This window comes from Mizuhopecten yessoensis, unplaced genomic scaffold, assembly GCF_002113885.1.
Source record: "Mizuhopecten yessoensis strain PY_sf001 unplaced genomic scaffold, ASM211388v2 scaffold11179, whole genome shotgun sequence".
Lineage (NCBI taxonomy): Eukaryota > Metazoa > Mollusca > Bivalvia > Pectinida > Pectinidae > Mizuhopecten > Mizuhopecten yessoensis.
In genome coordinates this window covers 1,311,773-1,335,727 of record NW_018408919.1, presented here as the reverse complement: position 1 = coordinate 1,335,727, position 23,955 = coordinate 1,311,773, and the positions used below count along the sequence as shown (strand labels likewise).

The 23,955-nt window shown below is 36.1% G+C and overlaps 1 protein-coding gene and 1 pseudogene across 1 annotated transcript; both read left to right on the top strand.

Annotated features, from left to right (window-relative positions):
• The first annotated feature begins 1,656 nt into the window (after nucleotides 1-1,656).
• On the top strand, nucleotides 1,657-7,743 carry LOC110440368. Its single transcript, XM_021483404.1, has 7 exons — nucleotides 1,657-2,316; nucleotides 2,888-3,040; nucleotides 3,504-3,667; nucleotides 5,446-5,562; nucleotides 5,993-6,131; nucleotides 6,862-7,068; nucleotides 7,481-7,743. Exons 1-7 carry the CDS (start codon nucleotides 1,794-1,796, stop codon nucleotides 7,726-7,728), a joined length of 1,551 nt encoding a protein of 516 aa, XP_021339079.1. The 5' UTR covers nucleotides 1,657-1,793; the 3' UTR covers nucleotides 7,729-7,743.
• Nucleotides 7,744-9,255: 1,512 nt separating this feature from the next.
• LOC110440328 lies at nucleotides 9,256-17,613 on the top strand (annotated as a pseudogene).
• The last annotated feature ends 6,342 nt before the right edge of the window (nucleotides 17,614-23,955 follow it).

Sequence of the window (23,955 nt, the reverse complement as noted above, 5' to 3'; positions counted from 1 at the left end):
AGGTCACCTGAGACAAAGTCTCAAGTCTCAAATGGGATTTGCCAAAATATGTCATGGGAAGCATTATATTGGAAAATATTAATGTTTTTAGGTGGGTTTTTTTTGACGTCCTATCAAGAGATATGGTCATTTAAAGACGTGCCTCCGTGTGTGATGCTTGCGTGCTTCTTGTGTGTTTGTGTGTGTGTGTGTGTGTGTGCTGGAGGCAGGGTATGTTGGTTCATTTGCCTATGGTGCTAGCTTGTACCTCACTGAAACACCATGCCGAAGGCACCCAGCACAGTACTCCAACCGGTCGCATAAATACTGAAAACGGGTGAACCAGTTGTTGTCATTACCCTCAATGCTGAACGACCAGCAGGGAATAGCAACTACCAGTTTTAAGGACTTTGGTATGTCCCGGCCTGGGTACGGAACCTATTGCCTACTCTACTTGGGTTAACGCTTAACATTAAGGCCAAACGTGAGGTATTGTTGAAAATATCGTCAATATAGCTACAATTACGATGGCCGACAGCGGACTGTCAAAACGTTACTTGACTTACTACTGTTTGTACCTAAATATGTTACAACATAAAGTACAAACAGCCGTTAGTGACGGCATTTTTTGTACCTATTACAACTAAAATATTTAGGTACAAACGGTCGTTAGCCAAACAACGCTTTGACAGTCCGTTGTCGGCAATGGTATAAAATACATTAAAGGTGAAGACATATATAATCATTTTTAAAGATAGTATAAGTTACTCGCTACAGCAATAAAAGTATATGAGATATTTGTTAAAATGGCATCGTATTAATTTTCCTTTCAAAGCCAATGCTGCTTATTAACCTTCAGGGATTTTATTGTCTAAATTGAGCGATATGGAATTCATGGAACTTATATTTATTAAAAAAACACAAGTGATTGCTTTAACGCTTATGACGTGTTTCTCTGTGTATAATTCTAAGCAGAAATGTCTTGGCAAATAAAATCTGGAAGCAAGAGATAAAATCAGTCATTCTTTATCCACCAGCAGTGATGCTGTGCAAGTTTGATGAAGTGTATGGATAAGTTAATAGCCGCCACCATGATCTCACAGGGAAAGGTGTAATATATTTGAGTGATATGAAGATTGATGTTTTTGGTAATGCCCATAAGTTGTCTTTGTTGTGTTGTTGTCATTACCCCGTTCTTGCTATGAGGACGTCACATTACTTGATATGACCCAGATTTACATGACGGGTGGCATCGCTTTCCCTTCCGGAACACTTGGTTTTTCTATACTTATTTTACTTGGATTTTGTCAATGATTTCCATAATTGAAATCTTTGTTTATGTTTGCCCTAGTTTATCAATTTGGCGTTCGCTTTACAGTTTTGTTAACTAAGTAACCAAATATTGATTAATGTAATCCTTATCTTTATAACCTCCCTAAAGGAACAGATAAATATCATGAAACCTATGTAAATAATGCATTGTTACATATTTAAAATAATAAAATCAATTTGTGTGTCTACGAATGTAATAAGTTCGACATTAAATATGCAAATGAACAATAAAGCACTCAGTTAACGACAGCATATTTCGAAATTCCGTGACGTCAAAATGACCATATCAAAACACACCTTAGTCGTGTGTAGTTGTGTCTTATCTCATTTAAAGGTTTAGCACTACATTACTATGTCTGTAAGCCGAGGACGATACGTCTACGAGTACTAGTTTTGATAAGCTATACCATGTCTGTAGTAGGATAAGAACGCGACACGCTGACCTTGAGAAAGCTTCATATCATTTCTACTCTGCCTATACAATGTTTCGGGGAAGTGTCTTGCCCCTGCTTTGCTTTCTGACGGCTCCTTATGCTGTCGTCCTTGGTGACCAGACTTGTGGATTTTCCGGACAATGTCAGTATGATGTGTTTGTCGACCATTGCGCCAACACAACCAAAACTCGTTCTGTGCGCGACACCAGCTGCGCATGCTCAGATCTAAACACAATTGAAACTGAAGTGGATTCTTTGTCTTCCACTGTTCGTAAAATCCAACAAAACTTCGAATCTATATCATCAGAATTATCCAGAAATATAAACGCGCTACAGGCTAAAAAAACAACGCTTCAAACACTTCAACATGAGAAGACTGTTCTTCAATCACAGATCCAAATTACTGACTCGTCCCTAAATGCTTCAAATTTACGATTAGAAGGGGAGAAGGAATTGAGGACAAAAGAGGTGTCCAGGCTCCAGGCGGCGCTATCCCTGACCAATACAACGCTAAGTTCCTGTAAAACTGCATTGGTGACTATTCAGACTCAGGGAACCCACGCTTCTACAGGTAATTATCATAAATCTTAAGCCCACAGGTAAGTTAATGTAAACATGTATACTATACTATAATTGTAGCAAAGAACCGGTGACACTTTACGGCAAACAATGGCGGACAGTGGTCCAGTGTTGTTAACATAATTATATCGGGTGACATAAGTTGGTTATTTTATAACGACACTGCCTGAAAGATAATTAGGTTTCGAAAACGGCTTACGATATGGCAACACAAATCCAGAAATTCTTCTCTGAAAGGACAGTATACATAACTGTCTAAATGACTGAAGAAGATCGAATTCTTTCATAGGACAATGTCGAACCCCGCGTTCTTGTTGCTTTGAATAAAATTCTACTGAAATTACTTACTTATAACACAATTGACTAGACCCAGTTTACCAACAATATCCGAGATAAATGTTTTTACATTTTTAAGACGCTATGTCGAGGTCAGACACAGGATGCCACCCTACACCAGTAGTCGAAACCTTCGCCTGTCAGCACAATAGGGTTCAAACGCTGGAAACAGCGTTAGATATCAAAGCTGGTACCTGTATTTAAACGGTTTATTTGAATTCTTTTAGCACCAGACACTCGCCTTATCTACTGTGGGTTCGAGGATCATAACTTATGTGGATTTATACAGGAAAGTAGTTCTACAAGCTGGAAACAAGGGAAAGGCAGTGTCTCCTCGACCACTGGCCCTCTGAGTGACCACACCTATGGGTCAGTGACAGGTAAGATAACGTAATTTATAGTTAAATTGCCTGAGTGATCTTTCAATAATTATAAACTATTCAAGATGTATATCTTATCATAACTGATATTGAGATTTACAGGTACGCAATATATATTATTTAAAGATTTCAGTGCATTTCAGCTTTTGAGATATTTTCAAGATTTTATTTAATTTAAAATTAAGACTTTATTGTGATTTCATTGAATTGCGTTTCACTAACCATCGATGTCTTCGGCTATGATTGCATTAAGATTCGTGTGTACTAGAATTGACAGTTGATACACGTACTTCAATATAATTTATGCGAAAAGGAATAATATCTAAAAAAAAGAAGAACGTAATTTACAGTATAAATAAAGAACTAAACAAATTCGTCGTTAGTACAAGGTGAAATTAAAAAAAAAACATGTACAGAAACATGTACCTGCCAACCATTTTGATATATTGTTTCATCGTCACAGGACATTACATGTACCTGGATGCGGCGCAAGTGGCCAGTTATTCCAGTGGCCAGCATGTCGTCAGGATGACGTCACCACTTCTGACCCCGTCGACTGGGTACTGCCTCAGATTCTGGTACAACATGTACGGAAAGGACATTGAAACGCTCAATGTGTACGCCAAGGTATGAGCACATATAAATCATATACATAAACATAGAAAAAGATATGTATGCATTCATGGGGCCGACTTAAAAAACTAGAAATGTACATACACGCGCGGGGCTGGCACCACGACACTTAACTACGCCGACGTGTAGTCCAAAAAGTACATATCCATTTTCAAACTGTCGGCTCTAAACGGTACATAGCCGACGTAGCGATATGTCAAGGTATAGTAAGTATGGTAGCCGGGTAGTGCCGAATAGCAAATTAATCAATCTTGCTCCCCTTGACTTAAGGGTGCGACACAAGCACGCGTAAAGATAAGAGGCGACTAAAGGGCGAATCCCTTCAGAATTGGGGATTTGCATTTATCTCCTCTATTTGGGGACACAAAAGCGACCAAAATCAATCTGATGCACCCATTGCAATAATTGGTATCTTTATCTTTCTTTCTACTTCTAACTACCTTTTATTTCCTAGCGTCTTGTTTGGCAACACCTCACTTTTGGCATTAGCAATTAGCGTTCGCCCGGTTGAGGAAGGCATGGGTTCTATCCCAAGACCGGGACTTCTGTATCTATGTTGATACTGAGATTACTTCAATTATGAAGATATCATTCAGGGATATACCAAGGTCCTCAAATATGGTAGAAGTGTTTCCCTGCTAAACGTTCAGGATTCAAGGTAATGGCAACAACTGGTTCACCCGTAGTCGGTAAAGTGTGACCGGGCGGAATGCTGTGCTGGATGCCTTCGGCATGGCATTTCAGTGAGATAGCACTACCAAGTCGGCATCAGATCCGCGCTATCACAAGGAGGCAAGAACACCAACAAACCGTGTCTCCGCAACACATACACGCATATACGCATCCACACCATACACGGAGGCACGTTCTTAAATATCCTTAACTGTTATTAGGACGTCAAACAAAATAAAACCAAACCAAAAAACGCGCAAACATGATAGCGACAGCGCGAGAAGACGACGATGACAGCGCAGGAACACGACGGTGACAATGCAAGAACACGACGGCGACAACGCGAGAATACGACGGTTAAAACTCAAGAACACGACGGTGACAATGCAAGAATAAGACGGTGACAATGCAAGAACACGACGGCGACAACGCGAGAATACGACGGTTACAACGCAAGAACACGACGGTGACAATGCAAGAACACGACGGCGACAATGCGAGAATACGACGATGACAATGCAAGAACACGACGGCGACAACGCAAGAATAAGACGATGACAACACGTGAACACGACGGCAACAACGCGAGCACACGACGGCGACAGAGAGACTCTTATATTGGTCCCTCGCCGTCGTATTATCACGTTGTCAACGTCTTTATATCGCGTCTTCACATTGTCACGCAAGGAATTTATTTGTTTACAAATGGAATCAATCAAATACAATTCGTAAACAAAAAAACCTGTAGCTAGTTATAAGTTCAAACTGATATTAATGAGTTGTTAGGATGAAAATGATATTGCAGTGCAAAATATGATTTAAAATATTATATGCATTGAAATTATAATAGGCTAGTAAAACATATAAATATGTACATAGTTGGGGCCGACATCGAGACACATAATGTATACATAAATGTAGAGCTCAAATTTTACATGTTGAAAGTCTACATCAAAACACTCGAATGTATGCCATTTACATGATATTGATTTTCAGGGATGAGCTGAATACTTCTTATATATTTTAAAAACTCAATGGAATTACATTGTTGATGGCCTTAAATAGCATGCCTTTTTTGATGAAATTTCGTTTCCGGTTAGATATCGGGTGGAAGCGGTCTTGGGAACCCTGTGTACGTGCACTCGGGGCAGGTGGACAGGAACTGGCACATGGCGGAAGTCTCCCTCGACTCCGAATATACCTCCCACTCCTTCAGCGTAAGTATGGGTCCTTCGGATCACGAACTGGTCGCGACGTCTCATTCTCAATAAATAAGTTTGATACATTACTCTCTTTACTTAATGTATTCGTCGATACATTTCATTCTGAAAAAAGAGGTGTGTTGAATTCGTTCTCTTTACTTCATTAAATTGTAGAGATGTTGTTGTCAGGGCGTCTCATTCTCAATAAAGTTGTGTGTTTGATATTGCTACTTCTCATTCGCAATACATGTGCTTGATAATATAACATTTTCTACTTTATCAAGTTGTCGAATTCTGTATATTTCGTTATATACCTCGCAGTATCTCTAAAACTGAAACACCACATAGATTAGGAAATATAATATGTCAAATGTGGCAGGGTGGTTATGAACAAAAATATTTTGACGACTTGTTAATTGTATTGATAACAGAAACGTGTATTCAGTTTATGTTTGAGGCAACTACGCACGCGCAAAAATCATCCCACTACTCAAGTGGTCACTCATATACAGCATATACCGGAGAAAAGGGAGATATCGCCATTGATGACGTGTACATCTACAACACTTCCTGTCGTCACAACGGTGAGTGACTGTATTTAGAAGGTTTATTTATACAACACTTTCGGTCCACGCTACGGGAAGTGCCAAAGGTAAGCCGGTTAACATTATGGTATATTATGAAGTAAAGATTTTACATAAAACACTTCAGGTCGTCGAAATGGTAAGTGACGTTGGTATGGCTATACAATCTTCAATCACTTCCGGTTAACATAACGGTATGAAACGAAGTGATGACTTGTATATATACAGCACTCCCAATCGTCATACCGGTAAGTGACGTAGTTTTGTAATCTTCTATCACTTCCGGTTAACAAAACCGTTACTTATGTAAGTGTAACGTGTGCATATCAAATACTTCCGGTCGTCATAATTGTAACTGGCGTATTTCTGACGTGTCCATGTGTCGACATAAGGGTTAGTGGCGCAGTAATGACATGTAGATAAACAACACTTCCGGTCGATAGAATGGCAGGTGACGAAGTAATCGCTATTTAACTACCACTCCGGTATCATTATTTAGATGACGTAGTAATGACGTGTATAATTACAACTCTCTCAATCGAAATAACTGTAATGGAACGTAAGTTTTGCAGCACAATGTGGCAAATTGTAAATTGCTATGACGTTACTTCGTACAAATAACGATGTTTGTTTGCGAGACAGAAGATGGCACAGGTAGCACACGTAAAATTGAATTCTGTATGCATTTTGCATAATTTGAATAAGATCAAGGTCATATTTCTCGTTTAAGACATGTCAAGTTGTCCTGCCGGATCCCACCTTTACCATGGCGGTTCTAATTCATCAACCAACGCTTGCTACATGGTGCACGTGATTCCGGCCACGTGGTACGATGCCGCAAAAGCATGTAAGGAAGAGGCCGGAAATGCACATCTTGTGTCCATCAACAGTGTCGAGGAACAGACGTACCTCATTAACCTTATCAACGCAGATCAAGGTAAGTTTTTAGGCAAAGCATTATTCTGGTCCTGTTGGAAAAAAATGACACTGTTGTTAGTTTTCTTTTGACACAAAATAAAATTAAAAGGATAACGAAACAATAAACAGTATTCTTTTCTATTTGAAAAAAACCGTCTATTTTTGAGTTGTTTTTATTTGCTGTAACAATAGTAAAACTCTTAACATTTGGCAAAGCCTCGTTTTATCTTTTTTATAAATCTTACCCACAGTGGAGATTTTTCTGTCTTCATACCGCAAAAAGTTGTAATTTTTATGAATCATTCAAGAAAAGTAAAACATTTCCTCTTCCTATCACCGAAACTGATTACAAACATTTAAAAACTCGATTCTCTTTCAATGCATATGAGATAGATCCCATTTATCAGTATATTATGTTCAAATGTCACCAGGCCTGAAGGCTGTCGGACAGAATGGCTTTTACACGAGTGGCAACGACGAGCGGGTAGAAGGCCGTTTCGAATGGACTGACCAGGGCGCCCACCTTCCCGTGACGTACACAGACTGGCACCCCGGCCAGCCTAACAATGTCGGTGGTGACCAGGACTGTCTCCTGATGCAGTACGCCGACAATAACTACGAGTGGGGTGACGTCGCCTGTAACGAGAAACACCCTTTCATATGTGAGATCAATAAATAAAATATTTGACCAACAGGAAGTGTTGATTTTTAAGTCAATGTTAAACCTATTTGAGATCAATATATACTGTATAAGTTTACATTATATTGCTTCGTTGAAATGTTTGCATTATTCAGTCAATAAGCGCGAAAATATTCACATGCGAATATTTATTTCAAGATTTTATGATATATGGATTATATTTTTAAACATTTTCTTTAGGTTGGTAAGTATGGATTTTGAGAAGATCTTTTTACACAACCAATACACATTTCTATGTGACGTTACGATGACATCGTAGCTGAAATCGACATCGATTTTATGGACAACTCGTACACATTTTACACCTTTGTGTGTATACGCTTCATTGGTCATTTGTCTGATGATTGTGACAGTGTACATATTGTACAAGTCATCTAAACGTCACATAGAAAATGTATTGGTTGTGTAAAAAGAACTTTAATATATGGATTATAGAAAGAAAGGATTGATATATTTCTGAATCATTGCTAACGCGAAAATGTCCACATCGCAATATGTTTGAAGAGTCATAATGCGAACATTTCCACACGCAAAATTTATAAATTTATAAAAAAATGTTGACATACGCAAAGTAGCGTTGTTTTGCTTAAGAAAGTGTTTCTAGTCCATGGTACACATATGTGGAATAAATAAATAACAAGTTTTAATTGTAACTGGGACCATTACAGAAGTCCTCCATACTGTTTGTTTCTACTTTAAATTAATACTTTATTAACTTCTATTTATCAAATATATATAGTAGGATTCATCACCTGATTGAAACTTGTTAATAACAATATACGACACATTTTGTCCTTAACCAAAATTGTTTACCAATCCAGCAGGTTTGCCAATGGATCAGGAGTCCAAACACCTAAAGCGGTTGTTGGAGAAAGTGTAGTTCGTCTCGGCATGTCGGCATTAATTATGTTATTGACTCTCGCACCGACAGCTATTAACAAAACAGTGACACATTTGTTTTCATGCAGCTAGAGTAGAATTGAAACGCTGGAGTTTGAAAACTTAAACATACAATTTTGTACTATCGCTACATTTGTAACTAGTTAAAGATTAGTTATTTATATTTGGCATAGAATAGGCGCGCGAACTCTAAAATAAAGGAGTTCAGGTTTTATCTTATTTCGTTGTCTACAGTGAATATGCATGTCCCCATATTCGTTTATTAAATGAGATCAATAAAGAAAGATTGATAAATAACCATGAAGATTTCTGTCTTTAAAATAGCAAATATACACTGTCGTAAATTAGAGAGAACTTTAATGTGACAACTGATGAGCACAGACGACCATCTACGTGATCAGGTCACTTCAAGTAATGGCTACACCCTTAGGAAACAATGTATGCATATATAGTGAAGACAGATTTCATGAAAGGAAAGTGGATACGTGCACTGCAATGCTGACTTGCACTTCAGAATTAGCTGATAGATAAGGCATTCCTCTGTTTTTTAACACTTTAGGCATCCTTGTGCCTATATAAGCTACACCTACGATTGCGTTGTCTCAAGTGTTGCGTGGCCATTACAGCATGTCGATGGCTTCCTTTTCGATCAAGTTGGCTTTATTAGCCGCTGTGGTTTCTATGGGAACGACAAGCAAGCAGGGTTGCTTGGATATGTATGTTTTTTCCAGCACTTACACGACCATTTCTAACACCATACACACTCTAGAGGCACAGGTGAAGACTTTGAAAGCCCAACTTGATGCAACCATAGCGAGTGCCTGCTTAGAACCGGGCCCTAACGTCGGTATGTATTAACGTAACTGTATAATGTAATACATTTACAAAAATTGTTTCTATGTTCTCACAAAATATTTGAAAACGTTGTCGCTCAGTTTCTAAACATTTTCATCAGGTTGATTAGTATGAGTTGTAGACATGCATCATAACCAATTACTATGTGACGTTTTTGTGACAAGCACGATGCGTACCCTGTCACCTGCATCAGACAAATGACCATAAAGCGTATGCGCACAAAGTTGTAAAATATATACGAGTTCGCAATATAATATCGATGTCGATTTGGGTACGCTATAAGCATATGTACACTTAGTTATTATGCATGTACGAAATGATGAATCAGATTCGCTTACGCTTTGTTTTAATCCTGTTTATAGATGTGTGAGAGTCTATAAGCCCCCTCATCTCGATTCAGATTGCCCACCATAGTGTATCCAGATGGCTTCCTTCATTTTCCGCTTGAAAAGATTATTCTCTAGGTCCAATACTTTTGGGTTATCCCAGTCATAACTGGGATAACTCCAAAGTACTGATGTGATTCCTAGCCTTTCTACAAAATAAGTTGTCCCGCAGTATTTCAATGTATTTTAGCATTATTCTTTTTTCCATACATCATTTACCACCACGGCGACAGTTTTTGGGACTTCTGAAACGGTTCTAGTTACAATTATAATTTATTTATGACAAATTGTTATGGATATAGATACTTGAAGCCTTCGTCATCATATTCATATAGATATGTTATCTGCAATGGTGTCACCCGTCATGCTGAATAGCGTGACCCTATATATAGATGAACCTAACTCACACAAAGGGGATCGAACATTTCAAAATTGATAATAAATACCAATAAGGGGAATTACGTGGCTTCTAATGGTTCAATCCTTTTCCAACCAAACCATTTTGTTTAATATAGGATAGGTTAATTTCCTTACATGAAAGAAAAGAATGTGTCGGTTTATCTTTGAAATATGCTTCAAAGTGCAGCTTTCCCCCGTCATTTCTCCGTGGATTGAATCATAAGAGATCACGTGATTTCAAGCATTCGATATACTATGACAACAAAATGCATTCACTTTACAGCTGTTTCTGTCTTCTAAGACTTTTACTTTTTAAACAGGCGGAAAGGAGCGTAAAATTGCATAATTTTAATAATATGAACATGAGAGGTGTACTTGTAAATCTCAAATTAGATAATGAGTAAAGTATGTATATAATAAGTAAGGTATGTATATAATGAGTAAAGTATGTATATAATAAGTAAAGTATATAAAGAATGAGTATAGTATGTATATCATGAGTAAAGTATGAATATAATGAGTAAAGTATGTATACAATGATTAAGGTATGTTTATAATGAGTAAAGTATGAATATAATGAGTAAAGTATGTATACAATGACTAAGGTATGTATATATTGAGTAAAGTATGTATATCATGAGTACAGCATGTATATAATGAGTAAAGTCAAATGAACCGTGCCTCTACTCAAAATATTTGGTTATGGTAAACGTCGGGACTAAGAAATCCACTAGAACTGTTTCAACTTTGCATTTACAGGCACATTTCAAAAATCCTACTCCTTTAGAAAGGATAAAGATATTTCAACCAAAATATCTAGAGCACCATTGAAATAAGAAAACTCAATACTGTATAAAAGGGGATTTGGATCCTCTCTGACCAAATCGATGAGCTTAAAATGTGAACACCTGGAAAGATTAAAGTTTTCGTCAAAATACGTTAATGTAATCATACAAGCGTTTGTGCTATTCTCATTATATAACACATAGAATGTATGTTATGCATTATAAAATACATAGAATGTATGTTATACATTATATAACACATAGAATGTATGTTTTACATTATATAACACATGGAATATATGTTTTACGTTGTATAATACATAGAATGTATGTTTTCATTATATAACACATAGAATATATGTTTTACAATTTATAACACATAGAATATGTTTTACATTATATAATACATAGAATATATGTTTTACATTATATAACACATAGAATATATGTTTTACATTATATAACAAATAGAATGTATGTTATAATGACCTTAATAAAAAATGTTACCGATACCTGCTTTAGTAATTTGGTTATTTTTTTCTGATTACATATAGTGTTTATAGTTTTGTTTGATTCGCTTCTGACAGACACCAACACCCGGTTCAATCTGACGTACTGTGATTTTGAAGATTTACACATGTGTAACTATACAAACGAGGCGACACTGGGAATCTCTGGAGGACACTTGCTGCTACAGCTGCCATCAATGACCACACGTATATGGGGGTTAAAGGTAAACATAACCGCTTATGAACGTCTGTCGAACTTCTTTATGCAATTTATAACAATAATGAAGAGGCAAGGACAACTTAACAATATCAAAATCAGAAAAAGTTAACAATCGAAAACTTTATTAATCTTACAAGAATTCATCGTTAGTTGAACAGACTTTTTTTAAATCCTCTTTTTATTTTACATCAATTTTAAAAACAGGTTTTATTAATTCATATCAATAAATATTTTTCAGAGGGACATATGATCTATAGTTACTCCAGTTATTCAAGAAAGCTGACCTCCCGGATTTTTGACAGGGCACCTGCATACTGTATAAGATTCTACCTCAGGGCACAATACCCAACAACACAGTTTACGGTTTACATTACGGTGAGGATATCACGATCACTAGTTTTCCTTTTCTCAGTAATAACATTCGAACATTCCCTTTTAGTGGGCATATGCATGTCACGACTGATTTGCTACTAGCTACAATCCTGTTCCTTTACCATTATATTTTTAATTTTCCTGTAGAACAGCAAATGACTTTATCGGGATTTAAACAAAGTTTCAATTTACAGTCAAGACATTTCACAGTCCTTGATATTGACGGAAGCCACGTATATTTCAGTAAAACGCTTACCCTCCTGCGGAATCTATTTCCCTTATTACCTATTAACGATGGCTGTCCTTTTTTATGTTGCTTACTTGTTTTCTATGAATACTCCAGGAGGATGGTGGTGTTGGCTACCCTATTCATTCCACAGCGCCCCACACACCCACTACCTGGAGCCTTGTTGAAGTCGTGCCTGACTCGGAGTACCTCAGCAAACCGTTCAAGGTTAGAGAACCATACTGTGTGAAAAAGCTCGAAAGAAGAAATCTTGATATCTCATCATTTCTAGTGAAAACCCTTACATGGGATGACATCTTCAATTCTAAGATTTGTAGATTTGCATCAGTGGCTATGCCGTCACATATTGAGTTTAATTGGCGAGTGTTATCCATATTGTAATTTTTAGATAATTAAAGTTAATTAAATGTTTTCTACATTTAATTTATGTTTAGGGTTTAGCGATCATTTGAAGGAAGGGATGGAGTAAGTTTGTCATCAAAGTGTCTTGAGCAAGTTGTGAAGCAATGTAATGCCCTTTACATTGTTTTCTTAGCTGTCTAATTACGACGCATGTAGTTCATATCGTCAACTTTCAGATCAACATACACTACTGTATATGATATATTGTTATTATGAATTGATAAATGACATAGAAACACAAGTAAAGAAGGAAGACAATTTTTGTGACTCGTGCCTCATCTTGGCTTCGACCTCACGACATATGGCACCCAATCGTCTTGCCTTGACATATCCTCAGCTCGTACCACTACACTTATCTCCCATCCTTACTAAAAATATTCGGGAATAAAGTAGTAAAACACCCGATACTCTCGACGGGACAGTTGTGTTTCTGTGTCATTTATAAGTTATAAAGCATTATTGACGTAATTTTATTGTTGCCATTGAAATATTGAATTTTATCGATCTGATATAACGGATACTCTTTTACTTTGCGACAAATATCAAAAGGGATATATGTCAATGTGTGAAGATATTACCTGTGGTATTGATTAATCACAACGGTACTTTCTATAAACTGTATTCGAAGTTGGATATTTTCTCATCAGATGCAGATGAAACGACGGTAGAATAGTTGTTGTTTTGAAATATCTTTTCTACCTCCACTGAAATATTTACACACCTACCCAAATGATAACATATTTTGAAGCAAATATTACCAGATAATTGTAGAAAAAGACAGAATGGCGTTGACTACCCATTCAAAATAGCACACAGTCTTGTTGTCAAGCTTGACGTCATTAAACCGCCAAAGATTACACTATTGCAAGTTTTGTAACGGTATTATATTCATCGTTATAGCTTATTTTCAATACCAGATTTATTTCACGACAATAACATTACATACCATTGCACACGTGGAAATGGGGTTTTTTCCGTTCTCATGAAACCTATTTGATATTCAACGAGAACCATTAAATTTTCACTTTATGATTTAGTTTTTGAATGCTGCATAAAAGAAGTATTAATTTTTAGTATAAAGTATAAAGGAAATATTATTTTGCTAAACTGCTTTGATTTGGTATGTTGTAGCTCACTTTCAAGGTACCGGCAGGTGGCGTGGCATATATAGACGACATAATGGTATACAACGCTCCTTGTAATAACCTGGTATATAGATATATATATTATACTTATTTAATCAATTGTTATATTAATTTAAATGAAATACATGTTTATTATTTTCATTATTTTCCATCCATTATTGAATATAGCATTGTACGAACCCTATTGTTTCTTAGATTATTCTTTATTTCAATTCTTAACCTAAACTACTATCGATGTCCCCCTTATATATATATTTTTTATTTTAACAAACTTGTAAATAAAGTATTCTGGTTGAGGTTATCTTATTTTCATGTTATATTGACAGTAAAAGTTTTGGCTTAAACGGCGATTTATATTGCTTTGAAAAATGTCTTTCCCAAATTAATAACAATAATTCACATTTTTGTAATACCCTTTTAGGAATCAGAAAACCTGTATCATGCACCGGAAAAGAACTGACCATTGGTAGCAAGAAACACTGCTTTACGGCTCACGTAGAACCTAGGACGTATGTAGACGCCATTCGCACGTGCAAGAAAGGGTGGCCGCAAAGCCATCTGTTGTCTGTGACGTCAGCCATGGTGCAGCATTATATCGTTAACTGGATACGTAGCGACACAGGTAAACAGGCTTCGAGTCAAAAGAATCTATTAATAGAACCCCATAACATAGCTTGACTATGATTAATTTCTTTGTAAGATATGATGGTCGACGATTTTGATCATGTTCATTAGAGGGCATTTTTATATGTTTTCACTACCCCATTTCTCGCTATAAGGACATGACATTACTTGGTCTTATCTCCGTTTACTAGTTTAAGGGTCTCCATGTAAATTTTTATTTTATTAATATTTTGCCCTAGTTTTTTTTAATTTTCTTGTTGTATGTTGTTGAATACTTAGCTCATTTTTATCCCTGCATCTGGCTCATAGTAGAAATAAAGCAAAACATGCAATAGAGTTTACATTAAAAAGTTGGAAATGTAAGTGCTGTATTTGAGTTTTGCAACTGCATTCAGGGCTAGCTCTGGGTCTAAATTCAGTTTCGCCAATTTAAATTTGAGCACCATCAGCGCGTGAACGCTCGCGACTGCGGGGGCTCAAGACTCTCTTTCCTTCCTTTTTTATTGTAATCCTTGAACTTATGGTAAAAAGAAACACAAACTCTGCTTATTATATCATTCCATGATTTATTCATTGTTACAACAATCATACATCAAACATAACAATTACATATATTTATGATAAAATTTAAAATACTCAAAGTTTTTATCACACTTCAAATACTACAAGAGACTAACAGAAAATCACCATTACCTATAGCTACTATTATCTTCAATAAAATTAGAATGCTATATTTTATTCTATCTATTAACAACTATTTTGAAGCACATAATGTAGCTATTATTATTAATCAATAAAAAATGATTGTACCTACACTGAAATGGAAATATGTCATAGTAATAGGTCATAGATTAAATATTAAATACATTTTGAAATGAGCCACATTAATGTTGTATCACCAGATATCACAAATCAAGATCATAGATAAACATGAAATAAATATGGAAATAAACAATATCCATGGATATCAGTGTGTAATCCATACTTGTGTTCAAATGTTCATCACTTTCAAGAGTTCACAAGATGTCTCTTAGTGGATAGCAATCCTCATTAGGTTCTCCAGACTGCGGGGACCTAGGCTGTTCCTAATGTCTGTCTTGATCAGGTTCTGCCGACTGAATCCTCTCTCACAATCCACTGTTGTGACAGGGATAACCAGCAGTCATGACTACCAGAGGAAAACTATCCCTACACTTAATGGCCAACTGAGCAACATCTCCTATACTCTGAAAACTCTGAATGTTCGACCTCACCTGAACCTTGGCATATGCCCTAAACCCTGTCACCACCTGCCTACACTCCATCTCTGACCCTAGACAACACCTACTAATGTATGACACAACATCATCTAAAACCTCCTCAGACACACCTGACAAACAGAGAGCTGGATCACACAACCTGCTAACAACAGACAATGCAGAAGCATCCCCCTCCTCCGTAAACCTTTCCCTGGGGTTGATAGTATGACCCCTAAACTCAAATGTGAATAACCCTGCATCATCTACAACTGGCTCAGAGGGCACTACCCTGAGAAACCTGGCCAAATTCTCACCAGACTTCCTATTCTTAATCTCCTGAAGGAGCTCAACAGTAGAATGAAGGAGAGGGTTTACCTCAGTGAAATCAATGGAAGACCTCTGGTATGCCCTACAAAGGAGAGAAAGATGCTTCAGCACATTTGCCAGAGAGTGAGCCACATAGAAAAACATGAATGTAGTGATGTACTGTACAAACATAATTCTATCGTTTCATTCAAACATTGTAATCAATTGTACCAAATCTCGCCTGTTCAAATTTAAAAGTACACAAGAACACTGTCAGGTCAGCAATTATCCCGCCATTTGTCTTTTCGTACCCCCCATGGTCTGTTTTCATTAATAATGCCCTTGATCTTGACCTTAGAATTTTTAAAATCTCAGTTGCACATTTACAATTTATCATCAAATCAAATTTAAAAAGTATTTGTCTTTTGGATTGATTCTGAGATAATCTCAGTAAATGAAAGCGTGGACGAATAGATAGTCGAAAAATCAGAAAGGCGAACGGACAGACCGGCACCGTGATTACTAAAAGTAAACTGTATCTCCTATACTAGGCCCTTATTAGTATGTACATGTATACTCTTTATTCTCCAAAAACAAAAGTACCAAGACTTTTAATGAAAATGCAGAATGTATATGAAATATGCTGGAAAATCTGTTCAAATTCTTAATAGGAATCCATTTTCATTATATTTTATCTAGCGTTGACACAGACAGGAGCCTTTGGATTCTGGACAAGTGGACAAGACGAATTCTCGGAGGGGCATTTTCTTTGGACTACGGACTTAGAATCTGATCCGTTCAACTACACAAGTTGGCATTCCGGTCAACCCAATAACATAGGAGGTCACCAGAACTGCGTGTTGCTACAGTACGCTAACGACAACTACAACTGGGGTGACGTGGACTGTGGAGAACGTCATCCTTTCATTTGTGAATCGGAGTACTCATAATGTCATGACGTCATGACATTGGCGTAATGCCATTTGCGTGAATATCTATTTCAGAATTAATGACGTTATCAAATAAGAATTTTATTATAAAGAAAAGAATATCGTCTTTTCAAACGGTTATTTAACTTGGCCAAAATTCTTCAAAGTAATTGAATTTGCATTTATATCAACATAGGTGAAAGTTAGTGCACTTTTTAACCTATTTGCCATCTGATAAATTATATATAGAACTGATAAATTATTCGAAGATGGTTTTATAAAATGCAAAAATTATTTAATCAAGAATAGACTTATAGGTATTTTTTTAATTAAAACTTTTATGGATTCGCTTGCATGGCTCTTTTGAAATTTGAACAAAATCTCTCTGACTTCATGAATAATGGCGACATCACACATTTGAGCTGTCGAAATTCAAGACTATCTGGCAACTATCATATTCTTCCAAACAGCCTAAGTGAAGCATACATAATTAAGCTCCATACGGGGAACTGAATATGAAATTTGAAAACGATTTATCAAGATTTTATTGAGAAATAACAATAATAATCTTGCACTATCAAAATTCAAGATGGCTGCCTGTTGGTAATCTAGTCTTCATCGAATCAGCCATTGTCAAAATAAAACACACAACTAAGCCCAGGGGAACTCTTACGATCAAATCAGTGGTACTAAATGTATATAACAAATATTAAAATCCATTTCCGAAATGTTCCATGATATGTGTAGAAAATACCAAAAATGGAGAGGTACGTATCAAACCATTTATAGGCCTAACCACTAAGGCCGGAAACACTTTTTTTCAGATAATTGAGATTAAATTCAATCGTGATTGATAATAATTTTCAAATTAAAACTTCAAAAAATTAAAAATGATATACATTTCCTTTTTCAAAATCCATTAAAATTTTATTGTTTTCCGGCGATTAAAAATGTAAAATGAGCAAAATGTTCATACTAAAATAATATGTTAAAAAGGACATATTGAATAAAAGTAATGAATGAAGGTTTTATTTTTTACAACCATGGTTAAGCAGCTATGTTCAGCCTTACTTTCATTTAATCAATACACCATTTCTTTGGTTTTTATTTACATAGCAATGTTTGCATGATAAATGATTACGATAGCTCACACAATGATGGTCATTGAACATAAAGTACTGCTTCGCTTCTATAGTAGTATATTTATATGTGGAATTTTTTGGTTCAATAATTCCATTTGGTAATACTCGTTTTCTCACTGGCCACGCGTTACTGTTTATTGGTCACATGTTATCATTCAATGGTCACATGATATCATTCATTGATCACGTGGTACCATTCACTGGTCACGTGGTAACAGTCATTGGCCACATATTATCATCCATTGGTTATGTGTAACCGTTCATTGGTCACATGCTAATGTTCATTGGTCAAAGTCCCTGGATTACTAATCCTGGAGTGATATCTGATAGCTGATTCGACATCAACGTAAATAAAATCCTCTTTCTCGGACATGAAAACAGTCGATCGTAGAATGTCTAACACACCATCTACAAAATAATTAGCTTATCTAAAGACATGATCTTAAGTATTTGTGTATATATTATCTTGACACCTTAAGGGGAAGTAACTCCAGATTGCTGTTATTTTATTTTGAACAGGGTTCTATTTTTTGCGTAAAATTTTGCAATAGGTCATATATGAAAAAAAACATTATTTCACTTTTGTTCCTGAATATGATAATCCGCTGTGTCAAAATTTTGTACTCTTTAAATTTTTTAAAAATTGTTCAAGATCTGTATAAGCTTGGTGGTGGGACATATTATCTTGTTAATGAATGTTTATGCTAACTAAAGTGAACATCCATACGCAAACACACAGCGGCAAGTGTAAATGCGTGTTGTTGACATATTCATCCTTTAATCCACTGACCCCTAAATTCACATTTAGACTCCTCCAAAGCAAATAACTGGACAGTCTATTGTAAAACTCCAGTCGGTGATTGAGTTAATACGTACCACTACATCCGGTCAGCATAACATCTACGTCAACTTCATTGTATTCGTTAAGACCTAAAGAAAAAAGAAGTTCAATTAAGAAGCTGACAAAAATAGAAATGTCCAGTTTGACCACTTGAATTGTTCGGGAAAGCCCAGTTTAAAATAGCGCCAAGACGTCACGTGACAGTTTTTAAACGAGGCAGTAAACACAGGTGTTCTGACTAAGATACAAAGTTTCCAAAGGGGCCCCAAATGTGGGGCCATCAGGCAACTGCAACTTCTTACCACGCTATGAAACCAAGGGATATAATTTCTAAGTCCGTGTTGAAACTTATTGAATAAGTAATTATTATTCATCAGACGTTTATTGCACACATACCAATATTCAAAATTAAGATGAAGAAATATTTGTTAGCATTTCGGCATTATTTATAGACACCAGGAACATATCTATTACTGGAATGTGACCGGTGACCTCAACCATGGGACAAACTTTTCTGTAAAAATGAATATTCACGAGACGAATATCCCTTTTCAAATTTTTTCATAAAGCCTATATATGCATTGACAAGTATGTAAAAGAGATATGTTTGTGTTTTTTTTTATTACAACTCAATGTCTTTGGCTACCTTTTTCTAGACCATGCATACTGTATATTCATGTATAATCTCTTTCCCACTTTCACTGTCTTCATCTGTTAACACGTAGTAAGTCCACGGAATTCGAGTTGCTATCTAAGTCCGTGGTAAGTCATATTTGTCATCACACGCTAAACATTTCTGACAAAACCACTCCGTCTACATGTAGAATATGTGTCAGATATGTAACGTGTTGAAATACCTTTTTATGTTGAGACAACTTTTCTTGATCAGTTCCTTTTGTCCGAAACAGAAGCCGTAGTTATCGGCAGCAGCACGCGCCGTATTCAATGGGTTTTCCGATTCGAAAATTAATTATGTATAGAAAAAACAGTTGTTGCACGATCATACATTCTAATTCAACATCATGTGAAAACATAAACTGTTGAAACATTACAATTATTACTATTTACTAGAAGTAGGTTCTCCTTCCTCAGTTATTCATCATGAACCGTCATTTTGATATATTTAAATCTTACATGTAAATAAAAATAATCTTTCCTTCAGCAATATAATTTAATCATACCACTTTACTAAACCCGGGAATGTTATAAATTATGTAAATCTAATAGCGCACGTATCCCAGTTGACCCCGAGTACCGACAGAGGAGAGAACAGAATACGCCGTGGCCATCACAACAGTTTTCCATTGGAGGGCCCCATAGCAAAATCAAACTACCAGTCACTTATCCCTTCCTTTCGCATAAGTCCCTTCAGGTAGGGCGTAAGAATTGCACCTGCTGCCCCCATCGCCTGATCGTAAGAGGCGACTAAATTTGGGAACTTATCTTTTCTCTTCTTTCTAAACAACTTACTTCTTCTTAATGTCTCCCTTGACAATGCCTCACTTTTGGCCTTTAGTTGAGGGTTCACCCCTGTGAGGAAGGCTTTGGGTTCTGTCCCCTGGCCGATACATACCAGAGTCTGTAATAATGGTAGTTTCTACTCCTGCTCAACGTTCAGCAATTTAGGAGTGGGACGACTGGTTCGCCCGTTGTCAGTATAATGTGAGCGGCTGGTGTCCTGCTGGTGTCTTCGGCTGTATGTTTCAGTGAGTGCAAAAAGTTGTGCTTTTTATTAATCAGATTTTAGTTTAAACATATTTTATTGGCATCATATTGACAAAGGGATTAGTCGGTAAGTTTTTCTAACCTATTAATTGACTTCTCCCGTAATACAAACAAATATAGTAATAAACACTTGTCACATGATGGTAAGAAAATCAATATGTTATTAATGTATTGTATTCATTGAGAGAGAGTGGGGATAAGGGAAGAAGCAGGATACAGGACTGGGGTCGGAGGTTGGAGAGAAAGTGGTGGGGTTGATAGTTAATCAAATCTTCCCGATCTTCCGAGGAAACGCTGTGCAGCCTTGACTAGTTTCATATTATCATTTGGTGAGATATTTGGGTCACCTTTACAAAGAATATCTACGTTTATGTCGCCTTCGTACCATTCAAATTCGGTAATGAGTGTTCTCCGTAAATTAGAATACAAAGAACAAAAAGGAAAAAATGATAACATTCTCCACAGGGATGCCCACACCCGCAATCAGTTGAACCTATTAGATTTGCTCTGAAAATATCATAAATTAATGAGCTAGCTCGATTTCTAAGACGACAAAGGAGCATATTTAATTTTCTGGGTCCATAGTTTACGAAATGCTTTCCAAACAAATTATTTACTTTCAATTTTTTAGTGAGGGTGAGTTTCTTACAGTGTTGTTCGAGTTGTTCCAGAGTTTTAATGTGGAAGGAAAGAAAGAATTTTTTGATAGTTGTAAACGAAAGTGCTGTTCCCGCAGTAAATGTGCATTTCGCAAATTATACGGAGTTATGTTTCCAATATGCATTGGTAATAAGTCAGTGAGAAATGCAGGTGCCATGTTATTAACTATAGAATAAAACAAGGAAAGTTTCCGAGCATCTCTTCTTTTCGAAAGGGGTAACCATCCGGTTTCTTGATATAAGAATTTTTGTTGTTGTTGGAAACCCTGTGACTATTCTTGCAGCTTTTAGATGGATTTGTTCTAGTAACAAGGCATTTGTTTCTCCGCAGTTGTCCCATACTTCACATGCGAATTTCATTAGTGGTCGAACATAAGAAAGATATACTTTTTCTAAGGTGTTTCTCTTTAAAATAAGTTTTAATTTACGAAGGGTTGCTATATATTTCGTTACTTTACTGACAATAAATTCAACATGAACATTCCATTTTGATGAATGGAAATTGCCGATTGAGATGACTAGGACCTCAGTTTTGGTAGTGTTAAAAGACACCAGCCATTCTTTGGACCAAACTTCAATTTTTCTCATGTCAGATTTCTCATTGGATAAAATTGTGCTAAACTCTTGGGACGAATAAGAAAGAGAGGTATCATCAGCAACAAGTCTAGAGTGAGGGGAAAGATCACAGGACATATCATTTATGTATATAAGAAAGAAAAGTGGACCAAGAGCACAACCTTGAGGAACACCCGCTTTTATTTTGTGTTAACCAACATTCTGGTGATATTAAGCGGAATTTTACATGTTAGTAACAAGATTTTGTTCAGGAAAAGAATTGTTTTCGAAATATTTAGTATAGGAAAAGTTAAAACTAAATTGTATATGGTATATGGAAGGGAAAATAGAGTAGTAACAAAATGTTTGACATCACGTCTTCTGTTTGTAACGTCATGGTTTTGTCAAAGATAGGTCCAATGGACACCCTTTGCGTACGCTGTTGAAAAATATAACAATACATATAAATCTCAAGTAACGCAAAGTCCATCTTCCACTGCAACCCTTTAATTTTAACACAATTTAAAGGAGAAATATATGTACTGCTGGTATACATAACCTTCCAAAATATTTAAGCGGTATTTTTCAATCAGTCAAATTATAACATAATTCACCCATATGACATAAGAAGCATGTCAAAGGATACTTTGTCAACATCACTGAACCCAATGTAGCTTCTGACCAAATACCAATACCTTGTGCCTTCTGGAAGGACTATGGGCGTTAAGGGTCATTTCCGGCCTCATCTAGTTAAGAATAAGTTGTTTATATTCGTAATCTGGAATAAATGCTTGACTTGTTTTTGTTTAACGTCTTATAAACAGCTAATGTCACTGAAGTACGCAATGAAGTACGCATATGAAATTTGAAAATCATTTGGTTTAGGAGATATGGCACACCAAAGAGAGCCATAAAGTCTTTTTTTTTAATTTTCCATTCAAAAAAAAAAGTTTTTAAAATGTGTTTATTAAATATAATTTTCTTGAAACGAGAAAAACTTTCTCCAACGAAAAATCAACAAAAATATTAATGACCCAAGAAATTAAGATTAAAGCTAATGAAATAACAAAGCAAATTTAAAGCCAAATTTTGCTGAAAGTGAATCAAAATTATACTCAGGATATAGATGTTCCCGACGAATGATGGTTTGTTATAATGTTTATCTAACTCGAGTTAAATAATATCCAATTGTTTAAAACACGAGGTTTACCGAAGGTCTTTTATAATTTGAAAATTAACTAAAGAGAGTTAGATAAACATGATAATCAATCATCACGAGTTTCGAGATCTTTTCTCCCACAACGTTCATATTTCTTTAAGAAAACCACATGTTTCAATTGGCAATACATAATGTATTTTTCTGATGGGGAACAATATCCATGAATCATGATGTCACAATGGAAGATGACGCCACAAAGCGCTGTTATGTGACATCATCAGTAAAAGGCTATCCACTGACATCAGGTACAGTGTATTACACGTGCAAACTAGTGGTTAACCAAAAGTGTTTACCAATCCAGCAGGTGTATCCAATGAATCAGGAGTGAGGAAACCTAAAGTGGTTGCTGGAGAAAATGTAGTTTGTCTCGGCATGTCGGCATTGTAAATATGTTCTTGACTCTCGCACCGACAGCGATTAACAAAACAGTGACACATTTGGTTTTCTTACAGCTAGAGTAGAATTGAAACGCTGGGGTTTGAAAACTTAAACATACAATTTTGTACTATCGCAACATCTGTAACTAGTTAAAGATTAGTTATTTTATGTTTGGTATAGCAATGGCGCGCGTACTCTAAAATAAAGAAGTTCATGTTTTATCTTGTTTCGTTGTCTACAGTGAATACGCATGTCCTAATATTCGTTAATTAAATGAGATCAATAAAGAAAGATCGATAATTAAATAACCATGAAGATTTCTGTCTTTCAAGTAGCAAATATACACTGTTGTTAATTAGAGAGAACTCTA